The sequence below is a fragment of the Mustela nigripes genome, chromosome 18, assembly GCF_022355385.1.
Source record: "Mustela nigripes isolate SB6536 chromosome 18, MUSNIG.SB6536, whole genome shotgun sequence".
NCBI lineage: Eukaryota > Metazoa > Chordata > Mammalia > Carnivora > Mustelidae > Mustela > Mustela nigripes.
In genome coordinates this window covers 15,935,122-15,961,396 of record NC_081574.1, presented here as the reverse complement: position 1 = coordinate 15,961,396, position 26,275 = coordinate 15,935,122, and the positions used below count along the sequence as shown (strand labels likewise).

Sequence of the window (26,275 nt, the reverse complement as noted above, 5' to 3'; positions counted from 1 at the left end):
TGCATGCAATGTGGGATGTGGACCCTCCAGGAGTCTGTCCATTTCTTTCCTCTGCTTCTCCTTTACCCATCACCTTCTTGCCATCTCCTAGCCTCTGCTCCAGTGGCTCAACTGCCAATTGATGCCCAGTCTCACAGCTTGAAACCTCCACCAATTCCCAAGGGGAGAACACTGAATTGGCCCCTGCTTGGATCACTCAATGTAAGTCAAGAGAACAAGATTGCTTAAGAAGAGGGCATCACCAACTAGAACTGTGTATTTACAGTGTGCATATGTTGGGGAAGCAAAAAAGTGAAGAAAAAAAAGGAAAAGGGGGGAGGTATTTATCATGGGATAGTTCCAAGGATAAAGAGGGTGCTGTTCCTTAAAAAAGAAAGGGGTAGGTTTCCAGATAGACTAAAAAAATTGTCATGTGCCTACAGCATCTTATTAGATGCTGGAAAGAAAAATATTTTGGTCTTCCAGATACATTCCAGGGTAAAAATTGATTCCTTCTCCCCCACCCCCCTCCACCAAGCAACTCTTTCATTGTGAGATGGGTCACTTGGTTGAGAAACTGATATTCTTTAGTTGTCTGTGACAATGAATAGACCATCACTTGATTTGCTAGTCCATCACCTGGGAAGGTTTCCAGACTATAAATGCCTGAGATCCAATGATGCTGATAGTTTTGCTGATTCCCAGGCCTCTGTGGGAGATTTCACTTTTTGCTATCAGCTGAGGGAAATGTGTTGGTATTTCTACTTCTCCTCTGGTTAATTCTTCAGAGTCAGGAAAACTCGAAATCAGTCTATGACAAGAGCACAAAGAACATTTTGTTAGAAAGTCTGAGTAGCACTGTTGACATCTGCTCAAATGTGCTATTTCTTTTATTACTCCTTATGAATTGGTCACCACTAATTTGCCTTTAAACCTATCTATATTTAATTTATTTTTCTTGAGGTACCTCTTTTGAGCAGTAGTAAGACAGGTAGTAGGGTCATAGATATTAGATCCTCTTATTTAAAAAAAAAAAAGCCAGCATGTGCATTTTGATATGACAGACTATAACATAACTTCTCAATTCTACCTCTAATGCAGTTAAGAGAATTTCTAATTAAAACACAAATAACAAATTATTCCAGGGCTACTTGAAGATCTTAGGCCAAAAGGTAACATTAAACAGTGTTTGACTTTAAATTTAATTTCACATCCAATGTAGGGTCACTAAAAACAGAAAAAAGGGAAAAGAACAACAACAAAAAAAGCAAGTTTTATATCTAAACACATAAAATTGGGAAGTAATATTAATTTCCAAGAATAAAACTTTGATTATCTATAGTCATCTGGGAATAAGATTTTCTGCCTATATCCACTTTCTAGATAGTAAAGTTAAACATATGATGGGAATCTTTTCCAACTGTATCATATGCTTCCTTGACTTTTTCTCAACAATTTAGCGACTGGGTTGTCTGCGCCAGGGTTTCTTGGGATTGCAGCGTGGGTAGAACTTCTGACCCTGCCTTAAATGACTCAGCCTGAAGTGCTTGCAAATGACTTTGGTTTTGTAATCTCTTCCTCTGATATCGATTGAAGAATAGAAATTCCATCTTCTTAATTTGTTGCTTTTATCTGCTATTGCCTTGGGACTACTGAAGAAAAAAATCTTATTAAGTTTATTAAAAGTTGTTTTTTAAAGTCACTGAGTGAGGGAGTAGAGAAACTAACTATGGAATTAAAATTCAGAGAATTTATGTCAGTTATCATCTTGATAGGTATGCTCTGGAGGACTGAATTTACTCAAAGTCTAACCTTAAACTACATGAGATATTACTGGTTACTAAATATAGATGAATGGCTTCTCTTTTCCTTTAGTGATGGAAGACTTCTAGAAGAAGTATTCAAAATCAGAGGCAGAAAACCTGTGTTTTTTTATTTTTTTTTAAGATTTTATTTATTTATTTGACAGAGATCACAAGCAGGTAGAGAGGCAGGCAGAGAGAGAGGGGGAAGCAGGCTCCTCGCAGAGCAAAGATCCCAATGCGGGGCTCGATCCCAGGACCCCGGGACCATGACCTGAACCAAAGGCAGAGGCTTTAACCCACTGAGCCCCCTAGGTGCCCCAAAAACCTGTGTTCTAGTGACACACCTAGTTACAGACCTGAGTTCCATAAAGTAAAAGTAGACATAGTGAAGTCTATCGCATTGGGCCTGGTGAGATATAGAATACAGATCTCTGTTTCCGGCCCTATTGCCCGCTAGTGGCATGGCTCTGGGTAGAAACTTGCCTTCTCATTGATCTCATTCCTTTCTTCTAATGAAAGGAAGTGCAAACAAGATAAGCAATAAGGACCTTCCCGCTCCAAAAGCCATAATTTAACCTGGATGCAATGTGTGAGATTGGATATTACCAAGAGGAATCTTTCCCAACTGTATATGATACATAAGGGTAGTTGTGATATTATGAATAATGAAGTCATGGCTATAAGCACATCGTCAAAAGGGAAGTAGGAACAGAATCTATGAGTCAACATAAGAATTATTTACTCTAGGTGATAGAATCCCAAAAGTGCTGTAATAATAATTCTTCTCGTAATTGATGCCACTTATATAATTAAAAAACTTAAGCTTCTTATGCCTAAATACTTAATTACTCATGCTTTTCAAATTAAATGCATATGTATACAGGCATATATATGTTCCCTAGTCTATAAGAATACCTTTTAAAAATTCTGGAACTTTAAATTATATCTTTTGGATCTGCCAAGTGAAATTGAGTTGGTCGTGGATCCCTTTGTTGAGAAACTTGTCCTATGCTTATTTGGATGCCATCATCAGTTAACCCTACTTTTGGGATCAAAACCAAGGATAAGATCAATGGTGGTGATGAAAATACAAAACTCTTTGGTGGACTTGACTGCAAGGCAAGCAGGACAAGAAAGAGGTCTAGGGACTAAGAGTATTGATCTCCAACCTAGAAATAGTAAATCCAGTTTCCTTCAAGAAAGACCTTTTACATGCCAAAGGCACAGTCCAGTTACACGGTTAGGATTCATTTGCATTTCTCCTCTTCAGCTTGATCCAGATGCCATTAGTTGGACGAAGAATCAGCTCTCCTGCTAGACCAAGTTCTTCTCTTTTCTGGTTGGATTCTACCCAAAAATGCCTCAGGATGCAGGAAAGAATGCTCTTTTCTTCCATTATGGCAAATTTCTGACCTTCAAATTAATGTAAATAGCATTACTTTAATTACACATATATCTCAAATCTGAGAAATCACAGATCCTATTAGAGAAAGCAAGCAATTTCATATTTTCACAGTAGGGACAATCAGAATCACTGGGGATGTTTGTTAAAAAGGAAGATTCTTCAGTTCCCTTCTCTGCTCCTACCCAGTGCATCCGAATAGGTCGGATGAGGTAGGTATCTGTATTTGAGCAATATCCCAGAAAAATTCTGGGGTCACTGAAGCATGAGAATCGCTACTTTAGATGGCTTTCTTATTGGGCCTTTAATTTAATTTACTATAGAGTCACCATATGTTTCAGATTCATCATTTAAATCTGACCTTATTTTACTAACACCTGCATTTACATGGATGATAAAATGCTGGAGATCCTAAAGTGAAAGTGTTTATAATACATGGTGATATGCATTCATTTTGGTTAAGTAATTCAGCTGGCCATATGGTGAGCAGTCTTTGTTTTCATTTTGCATGATGCAATTCTTAAAGCAACAAACACAGATATTAGGTTAAATACAGCTAATCATTACAAATAAATTTTCCACCATATAAAATATATTCTTCTTTGGTCTAAAATTGACATTTTAAAACTCTACTATGTAACTGATTGTGTTTATGTTATGGGCTGAACTGTGTCCCTCCCCAAATTCATGTGTTGAAGCCCTAACCCTGTACCTTGGAATGTGGCTGTTTTGCAGATAGGGCTTTTACAGAGGTTAATTAACTTAAAATGAGGTCATATGGATGGACCTTAATCCAATCTGAATGGCGTTTTTTATTAAAAGAAAAAATCAGGGTGCCTGGGTGGCTCAGCTGGTTAAGCATCTGCCTTTAGCTCAGGTCATGATCCCACACACAGGAAAGACCCTGGGGAGATACAGGGAGAAGACAACATCTACAAGCCAAGCTTTAGAAAGTGTCCAGAGAAAAAACACCATGCCGACACCTCGATTTCAGACTTCCAGCTTCCACAATATGAGAAAATGAAGATCTGTTGTTTAAGCCACCCAGTTGATAATATTTTGTTATAGCAGCCCTAGCTGCTATATATCTACTTTATGATAGTCTTTTTTGGAACAATAATATGATATGATATATCATATCTACTTTATGATAGTCTTTTTTGGAACAATAACATATAGTGAGGGGGAGGAGAAAAGAAACCAGTTTTTTAAAAGACTGTTGCCTATGAGACACTACATCGCAAAGAAATTTCTGTGAGAAATGCACTACCATGTGGGCTGGAAAGGTGAAATCAATTCTGATGGATACAAACCTATACAGTTTCTGGGTCCCGCAGAGAAGGGCACGTATGCGTACGGATGGCGTCCTTGCAAATTCTCAGGAAAGAACCTCTCGGGCTGGAACTCCTCAGGATTTGGGAAGTATCTTGGATCTCTATGCAGTACGTAGGGAATGATGATGACTTGAGAGCCTTTCACAATTTTGTAACCCCCTGTCAAGAGGTAGGCAATATGCCATAAGAATGGAGTAAGATGTACATTAAAAAAATCCATTCTACCTACTCTTCCAATTACAGAGTGCTTACCAACTTCACAATCTTCATTAATATTACGAGCAAATAAAGGGACAGAAGGAAAAAGGCGAAGGCTTTCTTTAATGACACATTCCAGGTATTTGAGTTTCTTCAGGTCCTCTAAGGTGGCAGGACGATCAGACTTCCCTGGTTAAAGGAAATACACGAGATGACAATGAGAGAACTCTGTGGGCTTGGGGAATGGGACATCCAAGAGGAATTAATCAAAGCACCAAATGTTAAATACTTACAGCCAAAGTAGGATTTCTATTATACATAATCAAAACAAAATGAGACCTGTTAAGTGAAAGAAAGCAAGACACGAAAGGTCATGTATTGTATGATTCCATTCATAGGAAGGGCTCAGAACAAGTAAATCCGTAGAGACTGAAAGTAAATTGGTGGTTGCCAGTGGCTGGAGGTAGAGGGAAGGGAGTATGGCTGATTAATAGTACAGGGTTACGTTTTGGGGTACTGAAAATGTCCTGGAATTAGATAGAGTAATGGCTGCACAACATTGTGACTACACTAAATCATACACTTTAAAATGGTTAGTTTTGAGTTCTCAGAGAATCCAGATATACATCTTCTCTTGGGTCAGCTTCTTGGACTCTCTCCCCAGCAAGGGTCAAACAAAGACAGGGAGATTGCCTCCTGCCTCCAGGCCAGAGGAGACATCAACCTCTCTGGACTTGCCACAGGAAGAAGAAGAGCAAGGAGCAAATGAACATACTGATGAGGTACAAAATGAAATAGATGGACTTAAGGAAAAAGCCAGTGAAGAATTTTGAAGTGATAACAGAAATATAACAAATGCCTCAATCATGTTTCCAAAGGAGGATGGAATTGATCACCCAAATCCCAAATTCTGGGGTAACAGCATCTGTCAACCACTCACAAATCTGCTATTACTTAGAGAGGAAGACGAAGAGGCATTATCTGACCAGAGTCAAAGTGACCGAATTTGAAGATATTAAATCATTATAGAATAGGTGTTCATTTGGATAAAAACCCTTCCTTAAAGTTCTCTCCAGAGAATTTCATCTGGATGAGAGGGTGATCCATCTTTAAAGCCTACTGAAGTCAAATGGAAATCGGAAAGGATTTGAAGAGATGCTCCAGTCAAATGCAAAATAAAGCCAGTGGGAAGGGGGAGCATGAGAAACCAGAACGCTTCTTTTTCTGGTTTACTGACCACCCTGATGCAGGCACAGATGAGTTAGGAGAGGACATCCAAGATGGTATTTGGCCAAATCCATGACAGTACTTCTTAATTCCTGACATGGATGATGAAGAAGGGGATGTAGGAGAGGAATCTACTAAGGAAGACGGGAATGGGAATGAAGGAGAAGATGAGGAAAGTGGGGGAGGGAGGAGATGGAGGAAATGAAAAATGGAAGACTGATGGAGTCCAATCTTCTTGTTTTAATTTTCTCCAGCCCCCTTGTGCTCAGTCATGCTATTCTTGAAATCTCTCTTCTCTCCTTTACACCATGGGTCTCAACTTATTTTGGGGGGCAATTTGAGCACAATACACTGCGAAGAGAAACTCTACCCTTTTCTATTCCAAATTTATTCTTAACCCTTTCTGTCTCAACCAAAACTTCGTATAAACAACACTACTGTGCTCTCTGGGGGACAAAAAACCAAACCAAACCAAACCAAACAAAACACACCATCTGCTCCCTTAGCTCTGCTAAAGATGGAGAGTGCTTGGTTCCCATGTGTTGGTGCATAGAATTCTAGCTTTTCTCCTTTTCCTCAATATTGGGCTCAGATATTACACGTCTTTATGTGAATATGGACAGTTAGCATTTACCAACATGTATATGTCTACTTTCTTGTATTTTTATTTACTTCTTTTTAAATGGGTTTCTAGAAGATCAGAGAAGGGTGGGTTAGAGATCTCTTGGTTAGAGACGAAGTGGGCATCTTTATAGCATAGTTTCTCCTTTGGCATGTTTAATTGTGATGTTTAATGGGCATCCTTGAAGTTTAGGATGACACTTTAGAAATAAAATCCTCTCCTCATGACTTGAGCCCTACCACTGGATAGGAGACTCAGCAAGCCTATAAGAACTTAACTGGGATTGACATTCTCTAGTGTAATTTTGTTCCTGTTTATTTTTAAATTTTCTTTTTGTTTCACTGGGTGGGGGGGGTGGTCAGTTCTATTTATTTATTTATTTTTATTATTATTTTTAAAAGATTTATTTATTTATTTGTTTGACAGACAGAGATCACAAGTAGGCAGAGAGGCAGGCGGGGATGGGGGGAAGGGTGTTCCCTGCTGAGCAGAGAGCCCAATGCGGGGCCTGATCCCAGGCTCTGGGATCATGATCTGAGCCAAAGGCAGAAGCTTTAACCCACTGAGCCACCCAGGTGCCCCGAATGGTCAGTTTTAAACACTAACAGTGTATAAGTTCCTTTGTTACAAAACAACTAAACAGACACAAATAAATGTTAATTTTATGTGTAACAAGAGGAATTATAACTTGCAACTTAATGCCCAAAGATTAGTTGCTTTTGAAATTTTAGAGCTAATACTGGGGATAGAAGAGAAAGTGAGGCACCATCACAGAAAACAGGAGAAGCACCAGAATAAAGCATCTAGAATAACGGCATTTTAATTATGTGATATCAAAAAGTTTTTGTGAGACCAGCAACAAGTGAGACATTGTAGAGGATACAAAATGTGAACGTATCCACAAATAAGGTGTGAGTTTTTCAAAGACCAGATTAACTCATTGTAAGCAATATGAGAGAAATTAAAATCAATACAGAAAAAAATAAAATGACTACAGAAGCAGAGTGAACAAGTTTAAATTGTCTCTGTTCTACAAAATAAAAGTCTTCCCTCTTGGGATGAAATTCCAGTTCTCACATCATATGAACACAAAACAACTTGTCCAAAATCATCTCTCAATATGTTCTACTATAGGTTCTAAATCCAAGCTGCCCCTCACTATTCACTACTGTCTTCCAGATGTTTCCATTTCCGTGCCATTGTCCATCTGTTCTCCTCATTCTAGAATGCCTGACCTCTCCTCCTCTTACCTTTATTTTCCCCTTCCTACTTCTTGTCTCCATGCAACTGTATCAGATACCACTTTTTTGGTTGGCTGCACCAATCTTTTATTTCCTCCTCCCAGCTTTGGGAGCCATATGATGTGTGATTAAACAAAGGATAAAATTGATGGTACAATGCATGGCCTCTTTGTGGTCGGCCAGCACACTTCATTGCCCCTCCCTCTTTCGTCTAGTCTTGAAGACAAACATGAGACTTAGAACAACAATCAAGAAGACAAAAGCCACGATTGTGAAGAATAGAGAGCATAAAAGAGCAAGACTGGGCCTCTGACAACATCTCTGTTGGCTTCCGCCTAGGACTCCTTACTTACACTCTTACACCTTGCATACCCAACTACACAAGCAGATTGCTGGTTGTGTAATTGAAATGTATGTCCACCAGCTTAACCCACCTTTCCTCTCATTTGTGGCCAGACGCAATCCAATATGGAACAGCTTTCGTGGACGCCCTCTAATATCACCTGTTCCTTGCTGCTCCCAAAGAGCACCTTCTTCCTATTACTCAAGTGCAAAGCCAGGTTTCCATGCACAACAGCTGGTCCATCTACTGAGCAGTGAGGTCCTCAGAGACAACAGCATGTGTCTGTGCATCCCCAGCACCCAGCTCAAGGCAGTCACGTGCCAGGAAGTTACAAAATGCCTGTAAGTCAGCAGAAGAGGCCTTGCAAAGGAGACAGTACTGGAAGGAATCCCACAGGGGAGCTTTCCTGCTTATGATGGTGTCTTTACAACAGGCCCTACTGCACATCCTTGATGAGCACTTTCAGTGGCATTTGTTTCAGTGGACTTGGGACTCACGGAGCAGCTAACGATGGGGTCAGACATACCAAACACTTCCTCCAGTTCACTGTCCACTTGTTTCTGGACTTCTGGGTAAGAACCCAATAGATACAAGGACCAGTTTATTGCCGCTGCAGTCGTATCATGGCCCTACAAATGTGAGAAGAAACATGGCTTACAAAGCAGAATTATATCAAGAAGATCAGGAATGATGACCCTGTTCTGAATTGTCTCTGGATCTAACAGCTGCAATGTGACTCCAGAACATATAAATTCATTCCACACAGCATCTCACCTTGGTGAGAAGCAAACAGATAAAATAATCCCTTCAAGGTGGAGGTTCATGCTTAGAGAGACATTTCTTTGCTACATGAAGCTGTCCACCCGGTGAGAAGTGGTTCACTGTGCTGATAAGGGGCATTCCCAGGAATGGGGCACACCAGACAGTTTTGAAGGGGTGAAAGTCCAGGGGTGCCTGGGGGGCTCAGTCAGTTAAGCATCTGCCTTCAGCTCTGGTTCATGATCCTGAGGTCCTGGGATCAAGTCCCACATCAGGCTCCCAGCCCAGTGGGGAGTCAGCTTCTCCCTCTGCCCCCCCCTCCCCCGACTTGTGCTCTCTTTCTCTCTCTCTGAAATAAATAAATACAATCTTTAAAAAAAAAAAAGAAGGGGGGGGAATGTGTGATTTTTATGAGCCAGCTTTGCCAGATCTGTACTTCTCTACTTTCCCCCACTTGCAAGGTAGGTTTTACCTGTCCCTTGGACACGAGGCGGTATCTATGCAGTTCTGAATATTCTCATTGCAAGAAATTGATTAACAGCTTCATTTAACATGTGCTGAGTTCCAGACAAAACACTAAGTACTTTGCAGAAACCAACAGAATTGTTCTTCACGAAAACATCATGAAATACTTGATACTGTTATTCACCTTTTCGAGATCAAATACTGGAGGCTGAAAGTCCTATTTCCTTTTGTCTGAGAAACCCAGAGAAAGCAGGATGAAATGAAACAAAGCATGGATTTTACCAGAGCACGCTGCTGGGGTGGGGCAGGGGCAAAAACCTTCCTATCCAGTGCCTGGCAGCCAGGCAATGGAAGGCCGGGCACTGAGAGCCTGCAGCTCCCTTAGGGAGGAGGTCTCACTCCTAGAGTCTGGGGCATGCCTCCTATTCCATGCAAAGAAGAAAAAAACTTAGGATTTCAAAGAATGTTAAAACTGGAAGAAAGAGAGCATTCTTTGGTCTGGTTGTTTTCATGGTGTGCGAGGTCACTGGTGGGAGATGGGTGTGTGTGTGCCATATACAGGTACATATGTGTAGGGATAGGCGCGTGGATGGCAGTGAGTGTGTGTGTGTGTGTGTGTGTGCACGTATGTGTAAGTGCATGCGTACGCACATACGTGTGCAAATGGGGTGGTGATGGGAGAAGGTCTCTCCCCTTCGACATCAAATAACAGCCAATATCTGCTACATATTTCCCACATGCCAGGCACAGTTCTTGGGACACTTTAAAAAGTTACTGGTCTAAACTACAAGCCCCGTGCTCTGACAACGAGGATGCTGACACCCAGAAAGGCTGGATGAGGGGCCCGAGGTCACACCTCTAGGATGTGTTATGGCTGGGACTTGGCCCCAGAGCCCACATGCTGAAACCCTCTCCACTTTTTGGCTAAGTAGATGTCCATTTTCTGCATAACATTTCTTTTCAATAAAGTGCTCTACTTAAAGAAGAACTTTGAAATCACTGCTCTACGCCATCTCTCTATTTTACGCAGGAAAGCTGGGACAGAGATCGGGGATGACTGAAACCATCTCATAGGGCCAGTATGAACCAGAAGGAGAAGCCAAGTTGACAGAAGCTTAACGCCACCTGCTTCCTGCTCCAGGGCGCTGACTGTCCTCCCTCAGGAAAAACAGACAGACCGACAGACAGGTGCTAGCATCACATCCCGACGGCTGCTGGCAGAGCAGCGAACACACCACTGAACATACACTGAGCCATCGAAAACTTCTGATGCTTTCTGCTTTCCTCCACTTCCAAAATATCACCACATGGTGCTTAAAAAACATTTCTTTATTTGGCAAGTCACGTATTGAGACTCACTCCTTGTAATAGTTAATATAGTTAGAATTATCTCTGTAAAAAGTGCATCTTTTATTATTACTATTATTATTTGAAGATCACAAATCTTTTTAGAATCACAAACTGGTTAAATTCTCGGGAGGACTCTTGCTCTCTCCTTCAGCTGGGGCAGCTCACGGCAGTAGCTAAGTACTCATTGGTAGAGGCAGGAAGAAGACAGACTTCTTTAAAAGAAGCTAGTGAAGAAACAGACTCATGGGTTTTAGAGATGAAAAGGAAGCATGAAGCGATGTAGAGAATGGACAGTAATTTCTGGCTGCTCTTCTGCTTGGGAAAGTCTGATAGACCTTAGATTATTTTGAGGAAAAAAAAATGTATCTACTCTGTATCTATTCTGTAACCACCATCAATCAAAGATTTTCTGAACAAGGAAGTTGATCTGATACTTAATTATAAAATTAATTATACTGATACTTAAATATAAAATTAAATTTTATAATCTTTAATGCTAATCTAATGATTCTTCCTTAATTATATGAAGCTACTTTAAAATTTCATCAGGGGCGCCTGAGTGGCATAGTCCATTAAGCATCTGACTCTTGGCTTGGGCTCGGGTCATGATCTCACGGTCGTGGGATCGAGACCCACAGGAGGTTCCATGCTCAGTGTGGAGTCTACTAGGATTCTCTCTCTCCCCCAGCCCATCCACCCTCTCTAAAATAAATCTAAAAAAAAAAAATCTTTAAAATAAATACATAAAATTTCATTAAACTTCTAAAAATAATGTTAAAGATTCTCCAAAAAAACCTGAAATTTATTTAAAGGTATCGGAAAATAGCATGATGATATAAAATACCTCAAACATGAAAGTGTCAACTTCTTCTCGAACTTCTTCATGACTTAGCTCATTCCCTTCATCATCAGTCGCATTTAAAAGCAAGTCAAGGAAAGCCCTGCGTTTATTTTTGGAAGATGAAGAGTCCTTGTCAGCACTTCTGTGTCCTTTGTCTCTCTTCATTTCACTGGTCCGTTTAGCGATGACCTACGATTTAAGCAATCACATGCTTTTGTTTGGAATTTATTAGAACCTAACCATACGCCTTCCTATGGAAATATACTAGCTTCTTTAACTTATTTTTTTCTAAACCTTTCCTATCCCTGCTATCACAGTAATAACTTAGGCTCTTATAAAAATACAGCCAAGCTTCCTGATCAATTTTAGGGCATTATTTGATAAGACTTCGAAAGATGAATTTAATGTCAGGTAACTTCGGAATTTTCGAGGGCTCTTTTTATAGTCTTTCCAATGGGGTACAGCCTAATCCTCTCTAGAGGTCTGAATGAGCCAAGGAGATAAAAGTAAAGGTGTGGAGAGAACGCAGTCCTTGTATGGTAGATTCAGGACCCATCACTGTAATTACATGTTGTACTGGAAAAAAGAAATAGCAAGTTGATGATCAGTTCACCTGTTTGCTTGCTGTTCCTTCTGGTGAGACTACTTCCTCCGCATGGCTGGCTCCCTCCTTTCTTTCAAGTCTCTGCACATCATCACACTGTCAGAAAGACCTTTCCTGATCCCTGCGACACTAGTCCCTAGCACTATCTTCCCAAGCCTGCTTTATTTTTTCCCATTTCCCTGGCCATCTGGCATGATGTTACACTTTGTATTTGGTGTCTTTCTTTTCTAATTCAAATGTACGACCCACATGAAAGCAAATTTGTCTTTGTTTACAGATCTATTTCCAAACTCTAGAACATGGCCTGGCATTTTGAGAACGTTCGTTATTTGCTGAATGAATGGAAGCGTGAAAGCCACCAACTCAACGTTTTTTTCTCCTGTCAGGCAATTGACTCAACCAAGTGGTTTGAATGAATAGACCCCAAGTTCTTTGAGGGCAAGATGTCCTGAAGGAACCCTTGGTGCTTCAGATTCAGTATGCAATTTTCAGTATTTATTAACCGAATAATAACTGTTCATCTGGTTTGGAATTCATTAATTATTGGTACTGATATTCATGCATGAAATTTGAGGAAAAACTCAATTGTATCCATGAAAGACAGATTGTTGGCCAGTCTCCTAAGCCAGGTGGTTGTTCTAGATTTGTCTTTAATGCAGACTGATATCCTATATCGGAAAACAACATCACTATCTCTTTGTTAGCTTTGAATTGGAAATAAAATAGTAATATCCAGTTAATTTTTATCTTTTCTGAGTTGAAATACTACCAAAAAGGTCCTTTGCCTTTGAAAACTGTCTATTCCAGACATTTTCCCAGAAGACCCTTATAATCCTCATCTCTTTATTCTCTTAATACAGCACCCTATTAAAAACTATTCACAGTCCATACTGCATTTTGTCATTTTTAAAAAAAAGATTTTATTTAGCTATTTGACAGAGAGAGAGAGATAACAAGTAGAGAGAGAGGCAGGCAGAGAGAGAAGGGGAAGCAGTCTCCCCGCGAAGCAGAGAGCCCAATGTGGGGCTCAGTCCCAGGACCCTGGGATCGTGACCTGAGCTGAAGGCAGAGGCTTTAACCCACTGAGCCACCCAGGCGCCCTCATTTTGTCATTTTTAATAGATAACCTCTGTTACTAAATGGAACTTTTTAGGGTAGGGAACATATAGGTCCTACTCAATACTCTATTTCTAACACTAGGTAAAGCATTTGACACTTAGCAAGTGTTTAATTAATATTTACTAAATACAGAATTGAAATCTAATCATGTTGCCTATTTTTGTCTATTATTCCATTCAAGTTTTATAAGGCACCGGCTCCATGGTCCTACACTGGTTATATTCACAAAACACAAAAATCATGGATTTTTAAAAAAGTTCTAGAAATGGACAGTGGTGATGGCTGCACAGCATTGTGAATGTATTTACTGCCACCAAAGGGGACCTTTCAACAGGCTTCAATGGCAAATTTTTATATTATATATCTTTTACCACGACAAAAAAAATGAATGGAGGACTTACATTATTGGTAAAGTTATGGAGGACCTCTAGGCTCCTTTTGTGTTCCCGCCCTTCTTTGCATGTGAGAAACAGAAAGTCAAGCCAGAGCCAGGGCGCCTTCATTCTTCGATGTATGGAATCACTCATTCTATAAACAGGATGAAAAGACATCAGCTGATGCACGAGAAACGTGTATTTCTTTAGCACCTCTTTGGTGCCTGCTCTCAACAAGAGTAGTATATGGAAATGAAGATGATCTGTCTTAGAGGCTACTGAGAGCTCCGTGCTCTACACTCAACATGAATGCATGGGCTTTTACATGTCCAGGGAAGCTTAACATTTTAATGGTTTCATTAGTGGAAGGAGGAATTCCTTACAGAACAGCCTTACTAGGTGGCCATCTGATGTCTGCTTTTGTTTCTTCAGAAACAGCTCTGGACCTCCCAAGGCTGCTGTGGCTCTTGGATCGCACACTGGGATGCAATCTGCCTCTTTTTAATATCTTCTCATTTGCTTGATCATTCCTCTCGAGTGAGAGGACACGGGTGGTTGCCCTCTTCCAGAGAGAAGTGCTCACCAAGCACCCAGCTCACACAGCTGTCCCGAGGACCTCCCTCGTCTTTTCCAGTGATAAAGAAGCAAGACCTCAACAGGTTCCCCTCCTTTGGGATGGACTTAGACATCCATCCTTTGGGATGGACTTAGACATCTGTTCTTCAGAGAGGTGTTTCTTGAGAGTCATCCATTGGACATAGCCCTGTTTTCCTTTTCCTTTCCTTTCCTTTTCTTTCCTTTTTTCTTTTCTTTCCTTTTCCTTTTCTTTTCATCTCTTCTTTCTTTCTCTTTCTTTCTTTCTTTCTTTCTTTCTTTCTTTCTTTCTTTCTTCATTTCTTTGTTTCCTTCCTTCCTTCCTTCCTTCCTTCTTTCTTTATTCCTTTCTTGAGAGAGAAAAAGAGAGAGAGAAAGCTCAAGCGGAAAGCAGAGGGAGAGAAAGAATCCGAAGCAGGATCCATACTCAATGCAGAGCCCCATAAGAGGCTTGATCTCACAACACTGAGATCACGACCTGAGCCAAAATCAAGAGTTGGACACTTCATGGACTGAGCCATCCAGATGCCCCCACCCCCCCAATTTTCCTTTCTAATGTCAACTTGATCTTTTCTTTCTAAGCGATTATTAGAATTTATGCTGGCACTCATTACAGTGTGTGTCTCCCTGCTCTTCTTCCTGTTTGTGTGCTGCGATAAAACTAGTCAGCACCTAGAGCCATGAATGGCAGGTGACAGATGCTCAGTAAATTTTTTTTTTTAATTTTTTTTTTTTAAAGATTTTCTTTATTTATTTGTCAGAGAGAGAGCGAGCGAGAGCGAGCACAGGCAGAGTCAGAGGGAGAAGCAGGCTCCCTGCGGAGCAAGGAGCCCGATGTGGGACTCGATCCCAGGACGCTGGGATCATGACCCGAGCCGAAGGCAGCTGCTTAACCAACTGAGCCACCCAGGCGTCCCAGCTCAGTAAATATTTATGAAAATAAAGTGAAATGAGAAGTGAGCTTAAAGATAGGAAACATCAAATCAAATCCTGGCCCTGACTCTTACTCGTTGAATACCTGCAAGCCAGTTTTAAAGCAAAACTGATTATTTCAATTAAAAAACAATATATTCTCAGAGCAGAAAATATGGGAAAGGAGAATGAACAAAGGAACAACAAAAAAACCCAAAACACTGTAAGAAAGAGAAGCACACACACAAAACAATAGTAACCACAGATAATATTTTGGTATAGTATCTTCTAGTTTTTTCTTTCTATAAATATTTTTTATACCTACTGGCAATCATACTAAAAAATTGTTTTTATCTTTATCACTTACATCATAATGTAATTTTTCAATATATTATAAAATCATTTTAAATTATAGCATAATCTGGGTGTGTCATCATTTAAAAAACCATTCCTCTCCTGGCCATATACATGCTTAAATGACTAGGTCAATTTTAGTATCAAGTTTTATTTTGAAACAATGAAAAGATTAATAATTCATTAATAATTAATAATTATGAATAATCACAGAAATTATTAGCACTAATTTTTTAAAAAAATTTAAGCCCTAATCAGTACCCATTTTAAAGATAATTAAAATAAGATAATTAAGATAAGATAATTAAAAGGACTTCAGTTACCTATAAACTGCGCGGACATACTCGGAATCGTCATTACTTTGAGCACCAATATTCTTCCCCATAGCTGTTTCTGCAAAACAGGGACAAGAAGCAACCATTCAGTTCAAGCACATTTCCTCTGTCTATTTTCCAAGGGCAAACACTTAAAAAAAAAGTCGTAAGTCCTGTTCTGTTCTCATAGATTTTAAAATTGTTCTTTCCCCTTTTGCTTCTTCTCTTTGATCTTCTCCTACGCCCTGTTCCTGCTCCTTTTTCCCTCTGCCCTCCTAGGCATGTTGGCTCTGTGACTGTCCTGCTCAGAGCCCTCACAGTGGCTGCTGCTTTTCAGGGACCTGAGCGTTAGGACCACCCTGACAAACCCAATATCCTTTCTGATCAACCTCATTCACCTTCCCACTGCAATGTTATTTTCCGTTTGGGCCATTCTGTCTCTACACCATAACTTTAGAAACAAATCAGTGAGACTTACCACAAATTATATCTAAGGCACAAAGGGTGATGTAAAAAAAGCAGTTAAATGCTCCTTGGTTAACGTGCTTTTCAAGCTTATGGACCAATATATTTGCTTGTTCATTCATGACATCTAAGAAATCCTCCAGAATTGTAAAATGGAAAGTGGGTGTTAACATTTTTCTCCTAGATCGCCATTTGTTTCCAGTACTAGAAACACAATACATGGTCATGAACAAGAGAGGCAACATTGGAAACAAACAAAGTATAAATTTAGCTGAGTCAACAAAACTCTCCTGAAAGAGATTAATCTATACATTGTCAAATGCTTCAGTCAGAAAGACAAAGGCTGATAGATAGCTACTGACTGTGCATTGTTTAGCTATTATTCTATATTACTAATGTTTAAAGGGGCACTCATAAAAATTGAAAAATTTAAGAATTTTTCTAAATTTCCAAGTTCCAAGTTTCTAAAAATTAGAATTTTTTTTCCTCCCCTCTATTAAAAACCTGGTCCGTGATTCTACTTTGATCTCTTCTATTTTCAAATTCTCCACAGACCCCACAAAGGTTTTGCCTTTCTCTTGGCAGGCCTTCTCTCAGAGGATGGAGCCCTATGTCTGGACACAAGTTCCAGGATGGAGATTTTGTGCTCCACATTCTTCACTGGGGCTGACTGCTTTTTTCACTGGATTTTCAAGATCTGCCTGCCCCGAACTCTCCTTTCCCTTCTTTTTTGTACACCAGCACCTGACTCTTCTTGAAACGCTGGTCATCATCATTATTGAGTCCTATGGCTGGAGATGACCATACCTGGACTCTTGTCTGTCAGAGCCCACTGTTCTCCACAACTTTCCTTCCAGATTCTCTCATACTTCCTGGTAGCACAGTCTTGCAGACAGGAGAACTACTTTGTGTCAATTCCTGACATAATCAATTACCTATTGGAGTAACGGTTTCTGTGAGACAGCTTTACAGATCTATAATGACATACCTTGTAAGAAGTCCTAGGCCAAGCCATGGTTCCAGAAACTTGTACATATAAGATTTATCAATTTGCTTTGAACTAGTTAAAATTACCTTGGAAAGAGAAAAAAAAATTGAGAGATATATAGAGATCAAAACAATTTCAACTCAAAGTTGAATTCTACCTGGCTAGAACATTACTTTTTTTTTCTTTTTTAAAAGACTTATTTATTTATTTGACAGACAGAAATCACAAGTAGGCAGAGAGGCAGGCAGAGACGGGGCGGGGGGGGGGAGGCAGGCTCCCCGCTGAGCAGAGAACTCGATGTGGAGTTCGATCCCAGGACCCTGAGATCGTGACCTGAGCTGAAGACAGAGTCTTTAACCCACTGAGCCACCACCCAGGTACGCCAGAACACTACTTTGAAGGTACATCCCATAGGGGCGGCTGGGTGGCTTGGTCGTTAAGCATCTGCCGTTGGCTCAGGTCATGATCCCAGAGTCCTGGGATAGAGACCCGCATTGGATTCCCTGCTCCACGGGGAGCCTGCTTCTCCCTCTCCCTCTGCTGCTCCCTGTTGGTGTTCTCTGTCTCACTGTGTCTCTGTCAGATAAAAAATAAAGGAACATCTCATAGCTATTATTTCTCTGTGATTCATTTTTATTTCTGTGCTTTAAGGGAAGTCAAGTCGAGTTTGGTTTTTTTTTTTTTAAAGATTTTATTTATTTGTCAGAGAGAGAGAGGAGCGAGAGTGAGCACAGGCAGACAGAATGGGAGGCAGAGACAGAGGGAGAAGCAGGCTCCCCACCGAGCAAGGAGCCCGATGCAGGACTCGATCCCAGGACGCTGGGATCATGACCTGAGCCGAAGGCAGCTGCTTAACCAACTGAGCCACCCAGGTGTCCCTCAAGTTGAGTTTTGAACATGTAACTGTCATTCAGTCTTGGGACAAAATGGAGTTGAGAAAAAGGAAAGCGTCCAAGATAAAGCTCTGGTTCTTACAATGAACTCGGAACCAAGTGGAGTCATTTATTGAGGGTGGGAGGATGGGAGAGAGAAGATGAATGAATCCAAAGATGACCATGTCCACGGAGATGAAAATCAGAAGTTCATTTTGGGGCATGATGACTTGGAGACATTCGAGTTGCTACGGTCTGAAATAGGAATGATGTCCAGGATAAGGACTTGACCTAGACTAGGTACACATTTGAGTATCTCCAGCAAGTGAGTAACACTGAAACCCATGAATGTGATCGGATCACCTGGAATCCAGGTGAAGTAAAAGGGATGAGCCTTTAGGTCTGAGCACAAAATCCTCGCCAGGCTCCTAACTGCAGTCACACACTCTGGACAGATCTCTCACATACATACTGAACCTGCTCACACCAAGTCCGCAGTGGTTGAAATCCTACACCTGTCTCCTCACTACCTGTTCTGAACCAGGCTGGTATAGTGTGGTACAAGAGAAATCTAACATTTTCACTGCAGTAACTAAGAAAGACATATCCCAGCATTAATGCCTAGGAAGTTATATTTAATTTTTTTCGAGAAGCTCTGTTTATCCCATTCTTACTCCCTGACCCTAATCCTTTTCTCATCAAACCACAAGAAAATCTCCGGGTATCATAATGATGAGTAAAAGGTATACAATTGTTTTGAGCAGTTATTTCAATAGCATGGATTAATGATATCTGCCCTATCAGTATCATAGGTACATTCTTTTTTAAGAAAATGAATGTGGAAGAGTAAACTTGTAATGGATCAGAAACTCTAATCTCTTGAGAAAAATATTCCTAGCTTATTAGTCTTTTATTTTTGAACTCTTGAAACAGAGCCTGGTAGATAACTTGCCCACTCGCCTTATGGAATTTATTTACTTATTTGTAGTTCTATAAGGCTATATCCTTTTGGGGCACCTGGTTGGCTCAGTTGGGTGGGCAACTGCCTTTGGCTCAGGTCATGATCCTGGAGTCCTGGGATCGAATCCCACATCAGGCTCCCTGCTCAGCAGGGAGTCTGCTTCTCCCGCTGACCTCTCTCCTCTCAAGCTCTCTCTTTCTTTCTCTCAAATAAATAAGTAAAATCTTAAACAAAACAAAACAAAAACTACATCCTTATGCAGACTTTCCAAAAGAAAGAAAGAAAGAAATAAAGAAGACCAAATATCTCGGACCTGATAACAAATGCGTCCAGAGGCTTCTTTGTCCAGAGGTTGCTACCCTCCCCAGGATTAAGACAACATCTGGAAAGCATTAAATGGCACCTACATAGCCCCAAATATGTAATGAGCTGCTCAATATGCTGAATTCAATTAAATATAAGAACAATGTTGTCATATTTATTCTGATGAGATTCTCGCACCATCAGACGTGAAGGGGACTAGAGGTCATACTGACCGCACACTCACCTCCACATTTTCTGCTTTAAAAATGGTCACTACTGGCATGGTCCCAAGCCAGAGTTTCAGTAGTGGCTGGTCTTGGTATTTCTCGGTATACTCAATGATCTGCTGAAAAAATTCTGGGAGAAAATATTTAATTTTCAATGAGTTTCTTGTGTCTTTTGGGTTCAGGTTTTTGTTATTGTTGTTAATATGTTTACTTTGGGCGAGTCACTTAATATTTCCCACATCTCTCATATCTTCAAGGTAAACACACAGTTTCTATTAAGTGATATAATGATTGCATGGCGAAGGTAATTTAATTATAAGATAACAACCAAGAAACGTGCACCTCCAAAGGACCCAATCCCTACTCTGAAGGAGCTTCTAAGCATGGGAGATGGTGACTTCTGCAGCACCAGAGAAAATGAAATGGTTGCTAAAATCCAAGTTTTAGTCTGGGGAGTTACTGATTCTCCTGGGGAGGACTGAAAAAATTTCATGACGAAGGTAGCATTTGAGCATTAAAAACGAGTTGTATTGGGACGCCTGAGTGGCTCAGTTGGTTAAGCAGCTGCCTTCGGCTCAGGTCATGATCCCAGCGTCCTGGGATCGAGTCCCACATTGGGCTCCTTGCTCCACAGGGAGCCTGCTTCTCCCTCTGACTCTGCCTTCCACTCTGTCTGCCTGTGCTTGCTCTCGCTCGCTCTCTCTCTGACAAATAAATAAATAAAATAAATAAAATCTTAAAAAAAACAAACAAACAACAACAAAAAAAACATATATTGAAAAAAACCAAAAAACAAAAAACGAGTTGTATTTTTATAGGCAGAAAAGAGGAAGTAGGGGGAGAGGCAGAATGTAAGCCAAGCAGCAGAAACAGCAGAGCAGAAGTGCAGAGGTCTGGAAATTGCCCGAAGGTGCAGCCAAAGCCCAATATAGGCCATTGGAAGAGGAGACTGGAGCATTGGAGGCTTTGATTTTCTTGTATATGCTCTGAGGAGTAACTGGAAGTTTCTGATGAGGACTACTATGCCTGGAGTCATATTTTAGGACAGTAACACTAATGTGGTAAGACCTGTGAATCACCTGGGGCCACAGAAAGCTTCTGGGGGTGGGGAAAATCCTGGGATTCAATGCTGCCGGGTTAGGGGCATTGGCTGTGCAGGACAGTGGGTCCTTGCATTAGGTGTGGGGAAATGGTGATCGTCAATCCCAACTAGCATCGAAGGAGTGTGGGAAACTTGGGAGTCAACACTTTTCCATGTTGCAATCCATGAGGCCCTTCTCTGGGGGAATCCAGTATGGCATTACAAGAGATGAAGCCATGACAAAATTCTCTGTTGAGTGTTTTCTGAGTGAGAAAAAAACGACAGTAGCCAGGGACTAAAGAATTAAGATACAGGGTCCAGACCTCAGAGAAAAGACATGACAAAGGTTAGACCTGCTTTCGGAACACAAGTCAAACAAGATGAGGTTAAGGGAGGATTTGAATCCTAGTTGGGGAACTGATCACATGTCAGGAAACGGGGCAGAAACCTCTTTACATGGCTGGGAAAATCTAGGTAGGGAGGAGTGGGGGCGGGGCAGGCTAATTGGTAGGCATATGGGGATTCTGGGCTTCTTCTGGGCAAAGGGAATGTCTGATTGACAATACCAAGGCTAATTCCAACCCCACTGTGAGGCTACGAATATGGTCCTTAAGATTTTGACAGAGATGTTTTGACATGGGAATTTGTGCACCAAGGACAAGTGGACAAATGAACCATTCAACTTTCCGGCTCTTTTCAATGCCAATAAATGTGTGCATGCTCAGCCCATCTTTGCTCCTTATTCACCTGTAAGCTTCACCCATTCCCAGGCTTCAGGGCAAGCTGTGCAAAATGCAGTGGGAGAGGAGCTTATTAAGGCTCACAGATGCCCATTGCACATGATGCTAAATAAACACTAATGATTTTTTTAAGTGTTTGCAGATTTCTGTACATAAAACTTAGAAATAGTTATCCCCAAATAGCTAATATCCATTAAGTTGTGTTCATTTACTGCAGCAAGTTATTACATGTCAGACCTAGTGTTAGGGTTTTTGATGCATTGTTTTTTCTGCCTTACCATAGTTAGACGAAAGGCACTATTATTACTGTCCCAATGGGGGAAATTATGCACTGCTAAGTAACTTGCCCAATATCACAGAGCTGGTATATTATAGAATCTGGCTTTGTACTTAAGGCAGTAAAACCATACAAGATGCCATCTTAACCATTGCACCATATTGCTTGAAAATGTCTCCTGGTCCAAACAGTTGTCAAAATTTCTATGAAAAGAGCTGGGTCAAATCAACAGTGTCAAAAGACCATGCTTTATGATAATAACTGCCTGCCTTGGCCTGATCTGACAGAGGAGACAGGGAAGTGTGAGCCTGTGGTTTGAAGGTATCGGGTACAATATCAGAGAACAGTTTGGAGAGGCAGGTGTTGACATAATGAACTACAGAGCAAGAGTTTGGTTTGCAAGGCCAATGAAAAGCCAACTGCAGAGCTCCAGGAGAGATTACTGAGGCCAGCCCTGAGACCAGAACTGTGGCCACGTATTCAAAGCACAGCCTCCTGCCCAACCGACAAGGTCACTGAGAACAGAGAATATATCTTAGAATGATCTGACATCAATCACTTTGTTTAGCTCCATGTTGGGGACAAGGAGGGACTCCAAGTTTGATGGACACTTAAGGAACTTACTCTGACCAACTGCTAGACAGTGATCTAGAAACAGCATGCATTAAATTTAGTCCTTAAGATAATTCTGTCATAAAGTTACTTTTATAAGAAAAGAATAAAAAGAATAAAACAAAAAACCCCAAAACCTTCTAACTTAGCTTTAATATTTGCTTTATGTATTTTGGTGCTTGTCGGTTAAACACACACACACACACACACACACACATTTACAAATGCTCTATCTTCTTGTTGGGTTGACCCCTCTGTCATTATGGAATACCCTCTTGGTCTTTCATTACAGTCTTTGTTTTAAAGTCTATTTTGTCTGGCATAAGTACAGCATTCCAGCTTTCTCTTGGGTTTCCATTTGCATGAAACTTCTTTTCCTACCCCTCCACGTTCAGTCTGTGTGTGTCCTTATGTCTAAAGTGAGTCTCTTACATGCAGCATATAGGTGGGTCTTCTTTTTATATCCATTCAGCCACGTCATGTCTTTTGATTGGAGAATTCAGTCCCTTCCATTTGTGTTTAAAGTAATTACTGATATTGCCATTTTGTTCAGTGTTTTCTGGCTGTTGTAGTTCTTCTCTGCTCCTTTTTCTTCTCTTGCTCTTCTCCTTTTAGAGAGTTTGAAACAACTTCTCAAATTTAAACAACTTGGTAGCAGAGTTGGAAACTGAGCAGAGCTTTGTCTGATGCCAAAATCCAGTATTTGCTGGATTAAAAAGTCCCTTTGTAAAAGCCAGTATATTGTCATTCTCTTCACTCAGAAAGTAACACCAAGGAGAATTACCTTAAATATTCTAATCAACTAACTCACCATGTATTTTGAAACACGTCTCACTCACTGGAGATTTCCATTCTTAGAAAAAAATTTCCCAAAAGAATATGATGACTTTTTTTTTTTTGGCCTCAAACTACTTTTTATTTGCAACTACATGATTTCACGTAATTCTTCTAAACAATGACATAAAATAGATTTCCTGTGTATAAATAACTTACATACTCTCCATAAAGTAAATGCTCAAAAGTGCTAGAACAGATCGTCTGCTGCTACAGTGTTCTCGTATCCAACAGAGTTGATGCACAATATATAAATACTCAAGTCCAATATTAAAAACTCAGGTACTTGACTAACTTTAATAAAGTTTCTCAAACTATATCAATATATCTAAAGTGCATATATATTTTTTAAGAAAGATTATTATCAATAACTTTTCTATAAAAATAAGTTTGACGGTTTGGCCCATCTAACTTTACTACTATGAGTATGAATTTTTAACTTTTAATGTGGTCAGCCTTATTCTACCTTCTCTCAACACTGACACCAACAGAATCAAAAGCAGCTAATGAGGTGCTAACATGTGAGGATTAATCCAGTGATTCCGGTCACAATGCATTCCAGGAGGAGGTACCCATGTTACTGGAATTGGGCAATAAGGTTTATTCTTTCTTCCCTGATTTGGATAACCAAATGGAATAGGAGGAGGATAGTGATTCTGCTGACCATTCCCTCGGTACATTCCTGGCTTTTTTCTGGGCAAAGGGTGCCACAATGGAAGAGGTGGGAACATCAATTCTGAAATCTGGTACACAGGGCTTGGGGTCGCAGTCATGGAACTGGGTTTCACTTCTACTTCCTTACTTGTTTCTTCATCTGAAGAAGAGGATCCTGAATGATAATCAGAGGTAACCTTATCAAGGGCCCTGGTAACTTTCTTGGAGATTTCATCCTTATTCTCATCCTCATTTTCAAAGCTGGCAACAATGAATGAATTGTTTTTCTCTCCATAGGGACAGCACACCTCACAGGGATCCACCCACAGAGTGAGTTCCTTTGGTAAGCCTAGATCACTGTACAAGATGCAGCTGTTCTCACAGGCTTTCAGGACATCAGGATCAACTCTCTGAAACTGATTGACACGAATGCATCTGTAGGCCTGTCCTTTTGATGGTTTTTCTGGATACCAGTGATTTTTATATTTTTCTTGAGGTATAAGAGTCCATTTCTCAGCAAACCTCTCAACTGCCTCTTTTTTCAACTTGTCAAGTTTTTGAACTAGCCTTGTGAAAAAGAAGACAACAGCAGCAATTTCGTTCTTCATCTTTCCCACCGCCGCCCTGGGGCCGCAGAGGTGGCGGTCCAGACGTCTCTGGCCGGAACCGAGGGCGCCGCTTCAGCGGGCCCGCGCTCAGCGACAAAGCAGTGAGCCTAGTTCTGAGCGTCTGATGACATTTTTAAACATGTTATTTCTTATTGGGGGTGAGAAGTTAGTATTTCTACACCATTATTTTTTCATGCTATAAAGCCTCGGGGTAGAAGGAGAGATTAGCTCTGCTTTTAGTATTAACCAAGACAATTTTTACAAACATGGTTTTCATATATCTAAACACTTCTTCAATCTCTTGCAACATTAGTCACATTGATGTTTAGGTGGTGAAAAGTTAACTTGGATTTCTTCTGCCTGGAAACATTTTCAATATTTTGATAAACACTCCTCCATGAGGCCTTACTTATTTCTGTGAAGTTGAAATGACAGCATTTTGGCAGTGGGTGGGGGACAGAGTTGGAAAAGAATCCTTCAAGATTTGGAGTTAATGTTCAACTAGTAAAACTGTTATCTACAATTAATCTGAGGTGAAACTGAGTTGTGGTCCTAGGCTTATTTTAGATCACTTCATTTCAGGAAAAAATTTTCAGCTCAACTTACACAGCCGTTAAAATGAAGTGCTAAGATCTAATTCACTGTCCCCGAGGGGAAACTGTAAATATCAAATACTTTTGAAAGCTTTCTAACTTAAAGTGTTGTGTTTTTGTTTTTATTTTTTTCATCAACAAAGCATAAATCAATCTCTTCAGAAAGCTGCCGGTAGAATAAATATACTTAACACTACCGGATTTTATACTGAAAATGTTTTAAATGGCCAAATCTATGTTAGGACTTTTTTTTTTTTTTTTTTTTTAAAAATTTTTTAAAAATAAAATTTTTTATAAAAAAAAAAAAAAAAAAAAAAAAAGCTATCGGTAGAAAACCCAGAAGCCCTGCCCTCACAGTTTACTGTTATTATGGAACCTCCTTAAAAGAACTAAAATAAGAAGGTCAAGAAAGAAAGAAATTCAGTTCCTGAATTTCCGGAGGGCGGTGGGTCGGTGGAGGGTAATGGTACCGTTCGGAGGTACTCGCCACAGTCCCAGGGAAGTTTCTGCCCTTAAGGTTTTAACAGCCCAGAGCCAAGACAGGCAGTGTTTTGAGATAGGAGTAGTTAGGAGTGGAAAAGCAGAGAAAGCGCTGGGGAGGGGGGGGGGGGGGGACAGGGTTTTAGAAATACTGCGTTCTAGCCTGTACATAAAGAAAGGGGAGCCCAGATTTTATCAGGTGTCCCAGGGCAAACTGGATAGAACTGGGAATCCCCCTCTCTAGCGGGGACAGACTCTTCCTTCCCCTAACCAGCCAGCCCCTCCAGTAGAGGTGGTCTCGGCTGCCGAGAAGGCGGGCGCGCGGGGAGCAGGCGCGGAGCCGGCAGAGGCCCCGCGGAGCTCTTGCGCCCTACGGCTTCCTGCTAGTGAGCCCCGCAGGCAAGGAGCCCCACGGCCCCCGGGTGTGGGTGCGTCCGGCCTGGACGCGGTCCCTTACCGATCCCGTTAGACTTCAGCATCAGCGAGTGTCCCACCAACGGGAAGGCGCCGGGTATCGTGGGAAGGGGCCTCATCTGCTGCCATTTCCGCGCGTAGCTCGTCAGCATCTGCAGAAGGTTCAGGATCAGGGTGGCGCCCGTCACCGAGAAGGCGCCCAGCGCGCCCCAGACCAGCAGCTTCTGCCCCCAGTGCACCAGCCACAGCGTCAGCATCGCGCCCCGAGTCCGCTCCGCAGAGGGACAGAGATTGCCTATAGCGCAGGGGCGGGGCATTGGACCCGCCCC

At 41.0% G+C, this 26,275-nt stretch overlaps 2 protein-coding genes and 1 pseudogene across 4 annotated transcripts; 1 reads left to right on the top strand and 2 right to left on the bottom strand.

The window, feature by feature from the left end:
* Window positions 1–220: 220 nt before the first annotated feature.
* Window positions 221–26,275, bottom strand: LOC132006302 (cytochrome P450 4V2). 3 transcript variants are annotated; one of them, XM_059384008.1, is made up of 12 exons: window positions 25,990–26,273; window positions 19,671–19,783; window positions 17,291–17,376; window positions 16,316–16,506; window positions 15,847–15,916; window positions 13,691–13,817; window positions 11,570–11,755; window positions 8,678–8,780; window positions 4,773–4,907; window positions 4,500–4,679; window positions 2,990–3,197; window positions 221–790 (listed from the first exon to the last, which is right to left on the bottom strand). In XM_059384008.1, exons 1-11 carry the CDS (start codon window positions 26,261–26,263, stop codon window positions 3,025–3,027), a joined length of 1,638 nt encoding a protein of 545 aa, XP_059239991.1. In that variant the 5' UTR covers window positions 26,264–26,273; the 3' UTR covers window positions 221–790; window positions 2,990–3,024. The 3 variants fall into 3 exon arrangements, with proteins under 3 accessions (XP_059239991.1, XP_059239992.1, XP_059239990.1); XM_059384009.1 differs by lacking the exon at window positions 2,990–3,197 and having other exon boundaries at window positions 25,990–26,275; XM_059384007.1 differs by lacking the exon at window positions 221–790 and having other exon boundaries at window positions 1,907–3,197; window positions 25,990–26,272.
* LOC132006303 (protein SET-like) lies at window positions 4,915–6,926 on the top strand (annotated as a pseudogene).
* LOC132006304 (protein BTG3-like) lies at window positions 23,251–24,470 on the bottom strand. Its single transcript, XM_059384010.1, has one exon. The coding sequence runs from the start codon at window positions 24,457–24,459 to the stop codon at window positions 23,701–23,703; it is 759 nt and encodes a 252-aa protein (XP_059239993.1). The 5' UTR covers window positions 24,460–24,470; the 3' UTR covers window positions 23,251–23,700.

Coding starts and splice junctions, on each gene's coding strand:
- LOC132006304 (XM_059384010.1), bottom strand. CDS start 24,459: ATGAAGAACGAAATTGCTGCTGTTGTCTTCTTTTTCACAAGGCTAGTT.
- LOC132006302 (XM_059384008.1), bottom strand. CDS start 26,263: ATGCCCCGCCCCTGCGCTATAGGCAATCTCTGTCCCTCTGCGGAGCGG. Junction 16,507..17,290: donor GGCCTAGGACTTCTTACAAG/GTATGTCATTAT, acceptor TTGTGTTTCTAG/TACTGGAAACAAATGGCGAT. Junction 11,756..13,690: donor TCCATAACTTTACCAATAAT/GTAAGTCCTCCA, acceptor CTTAAATCGTAG/GTCATCGCTAAACGGACCAG.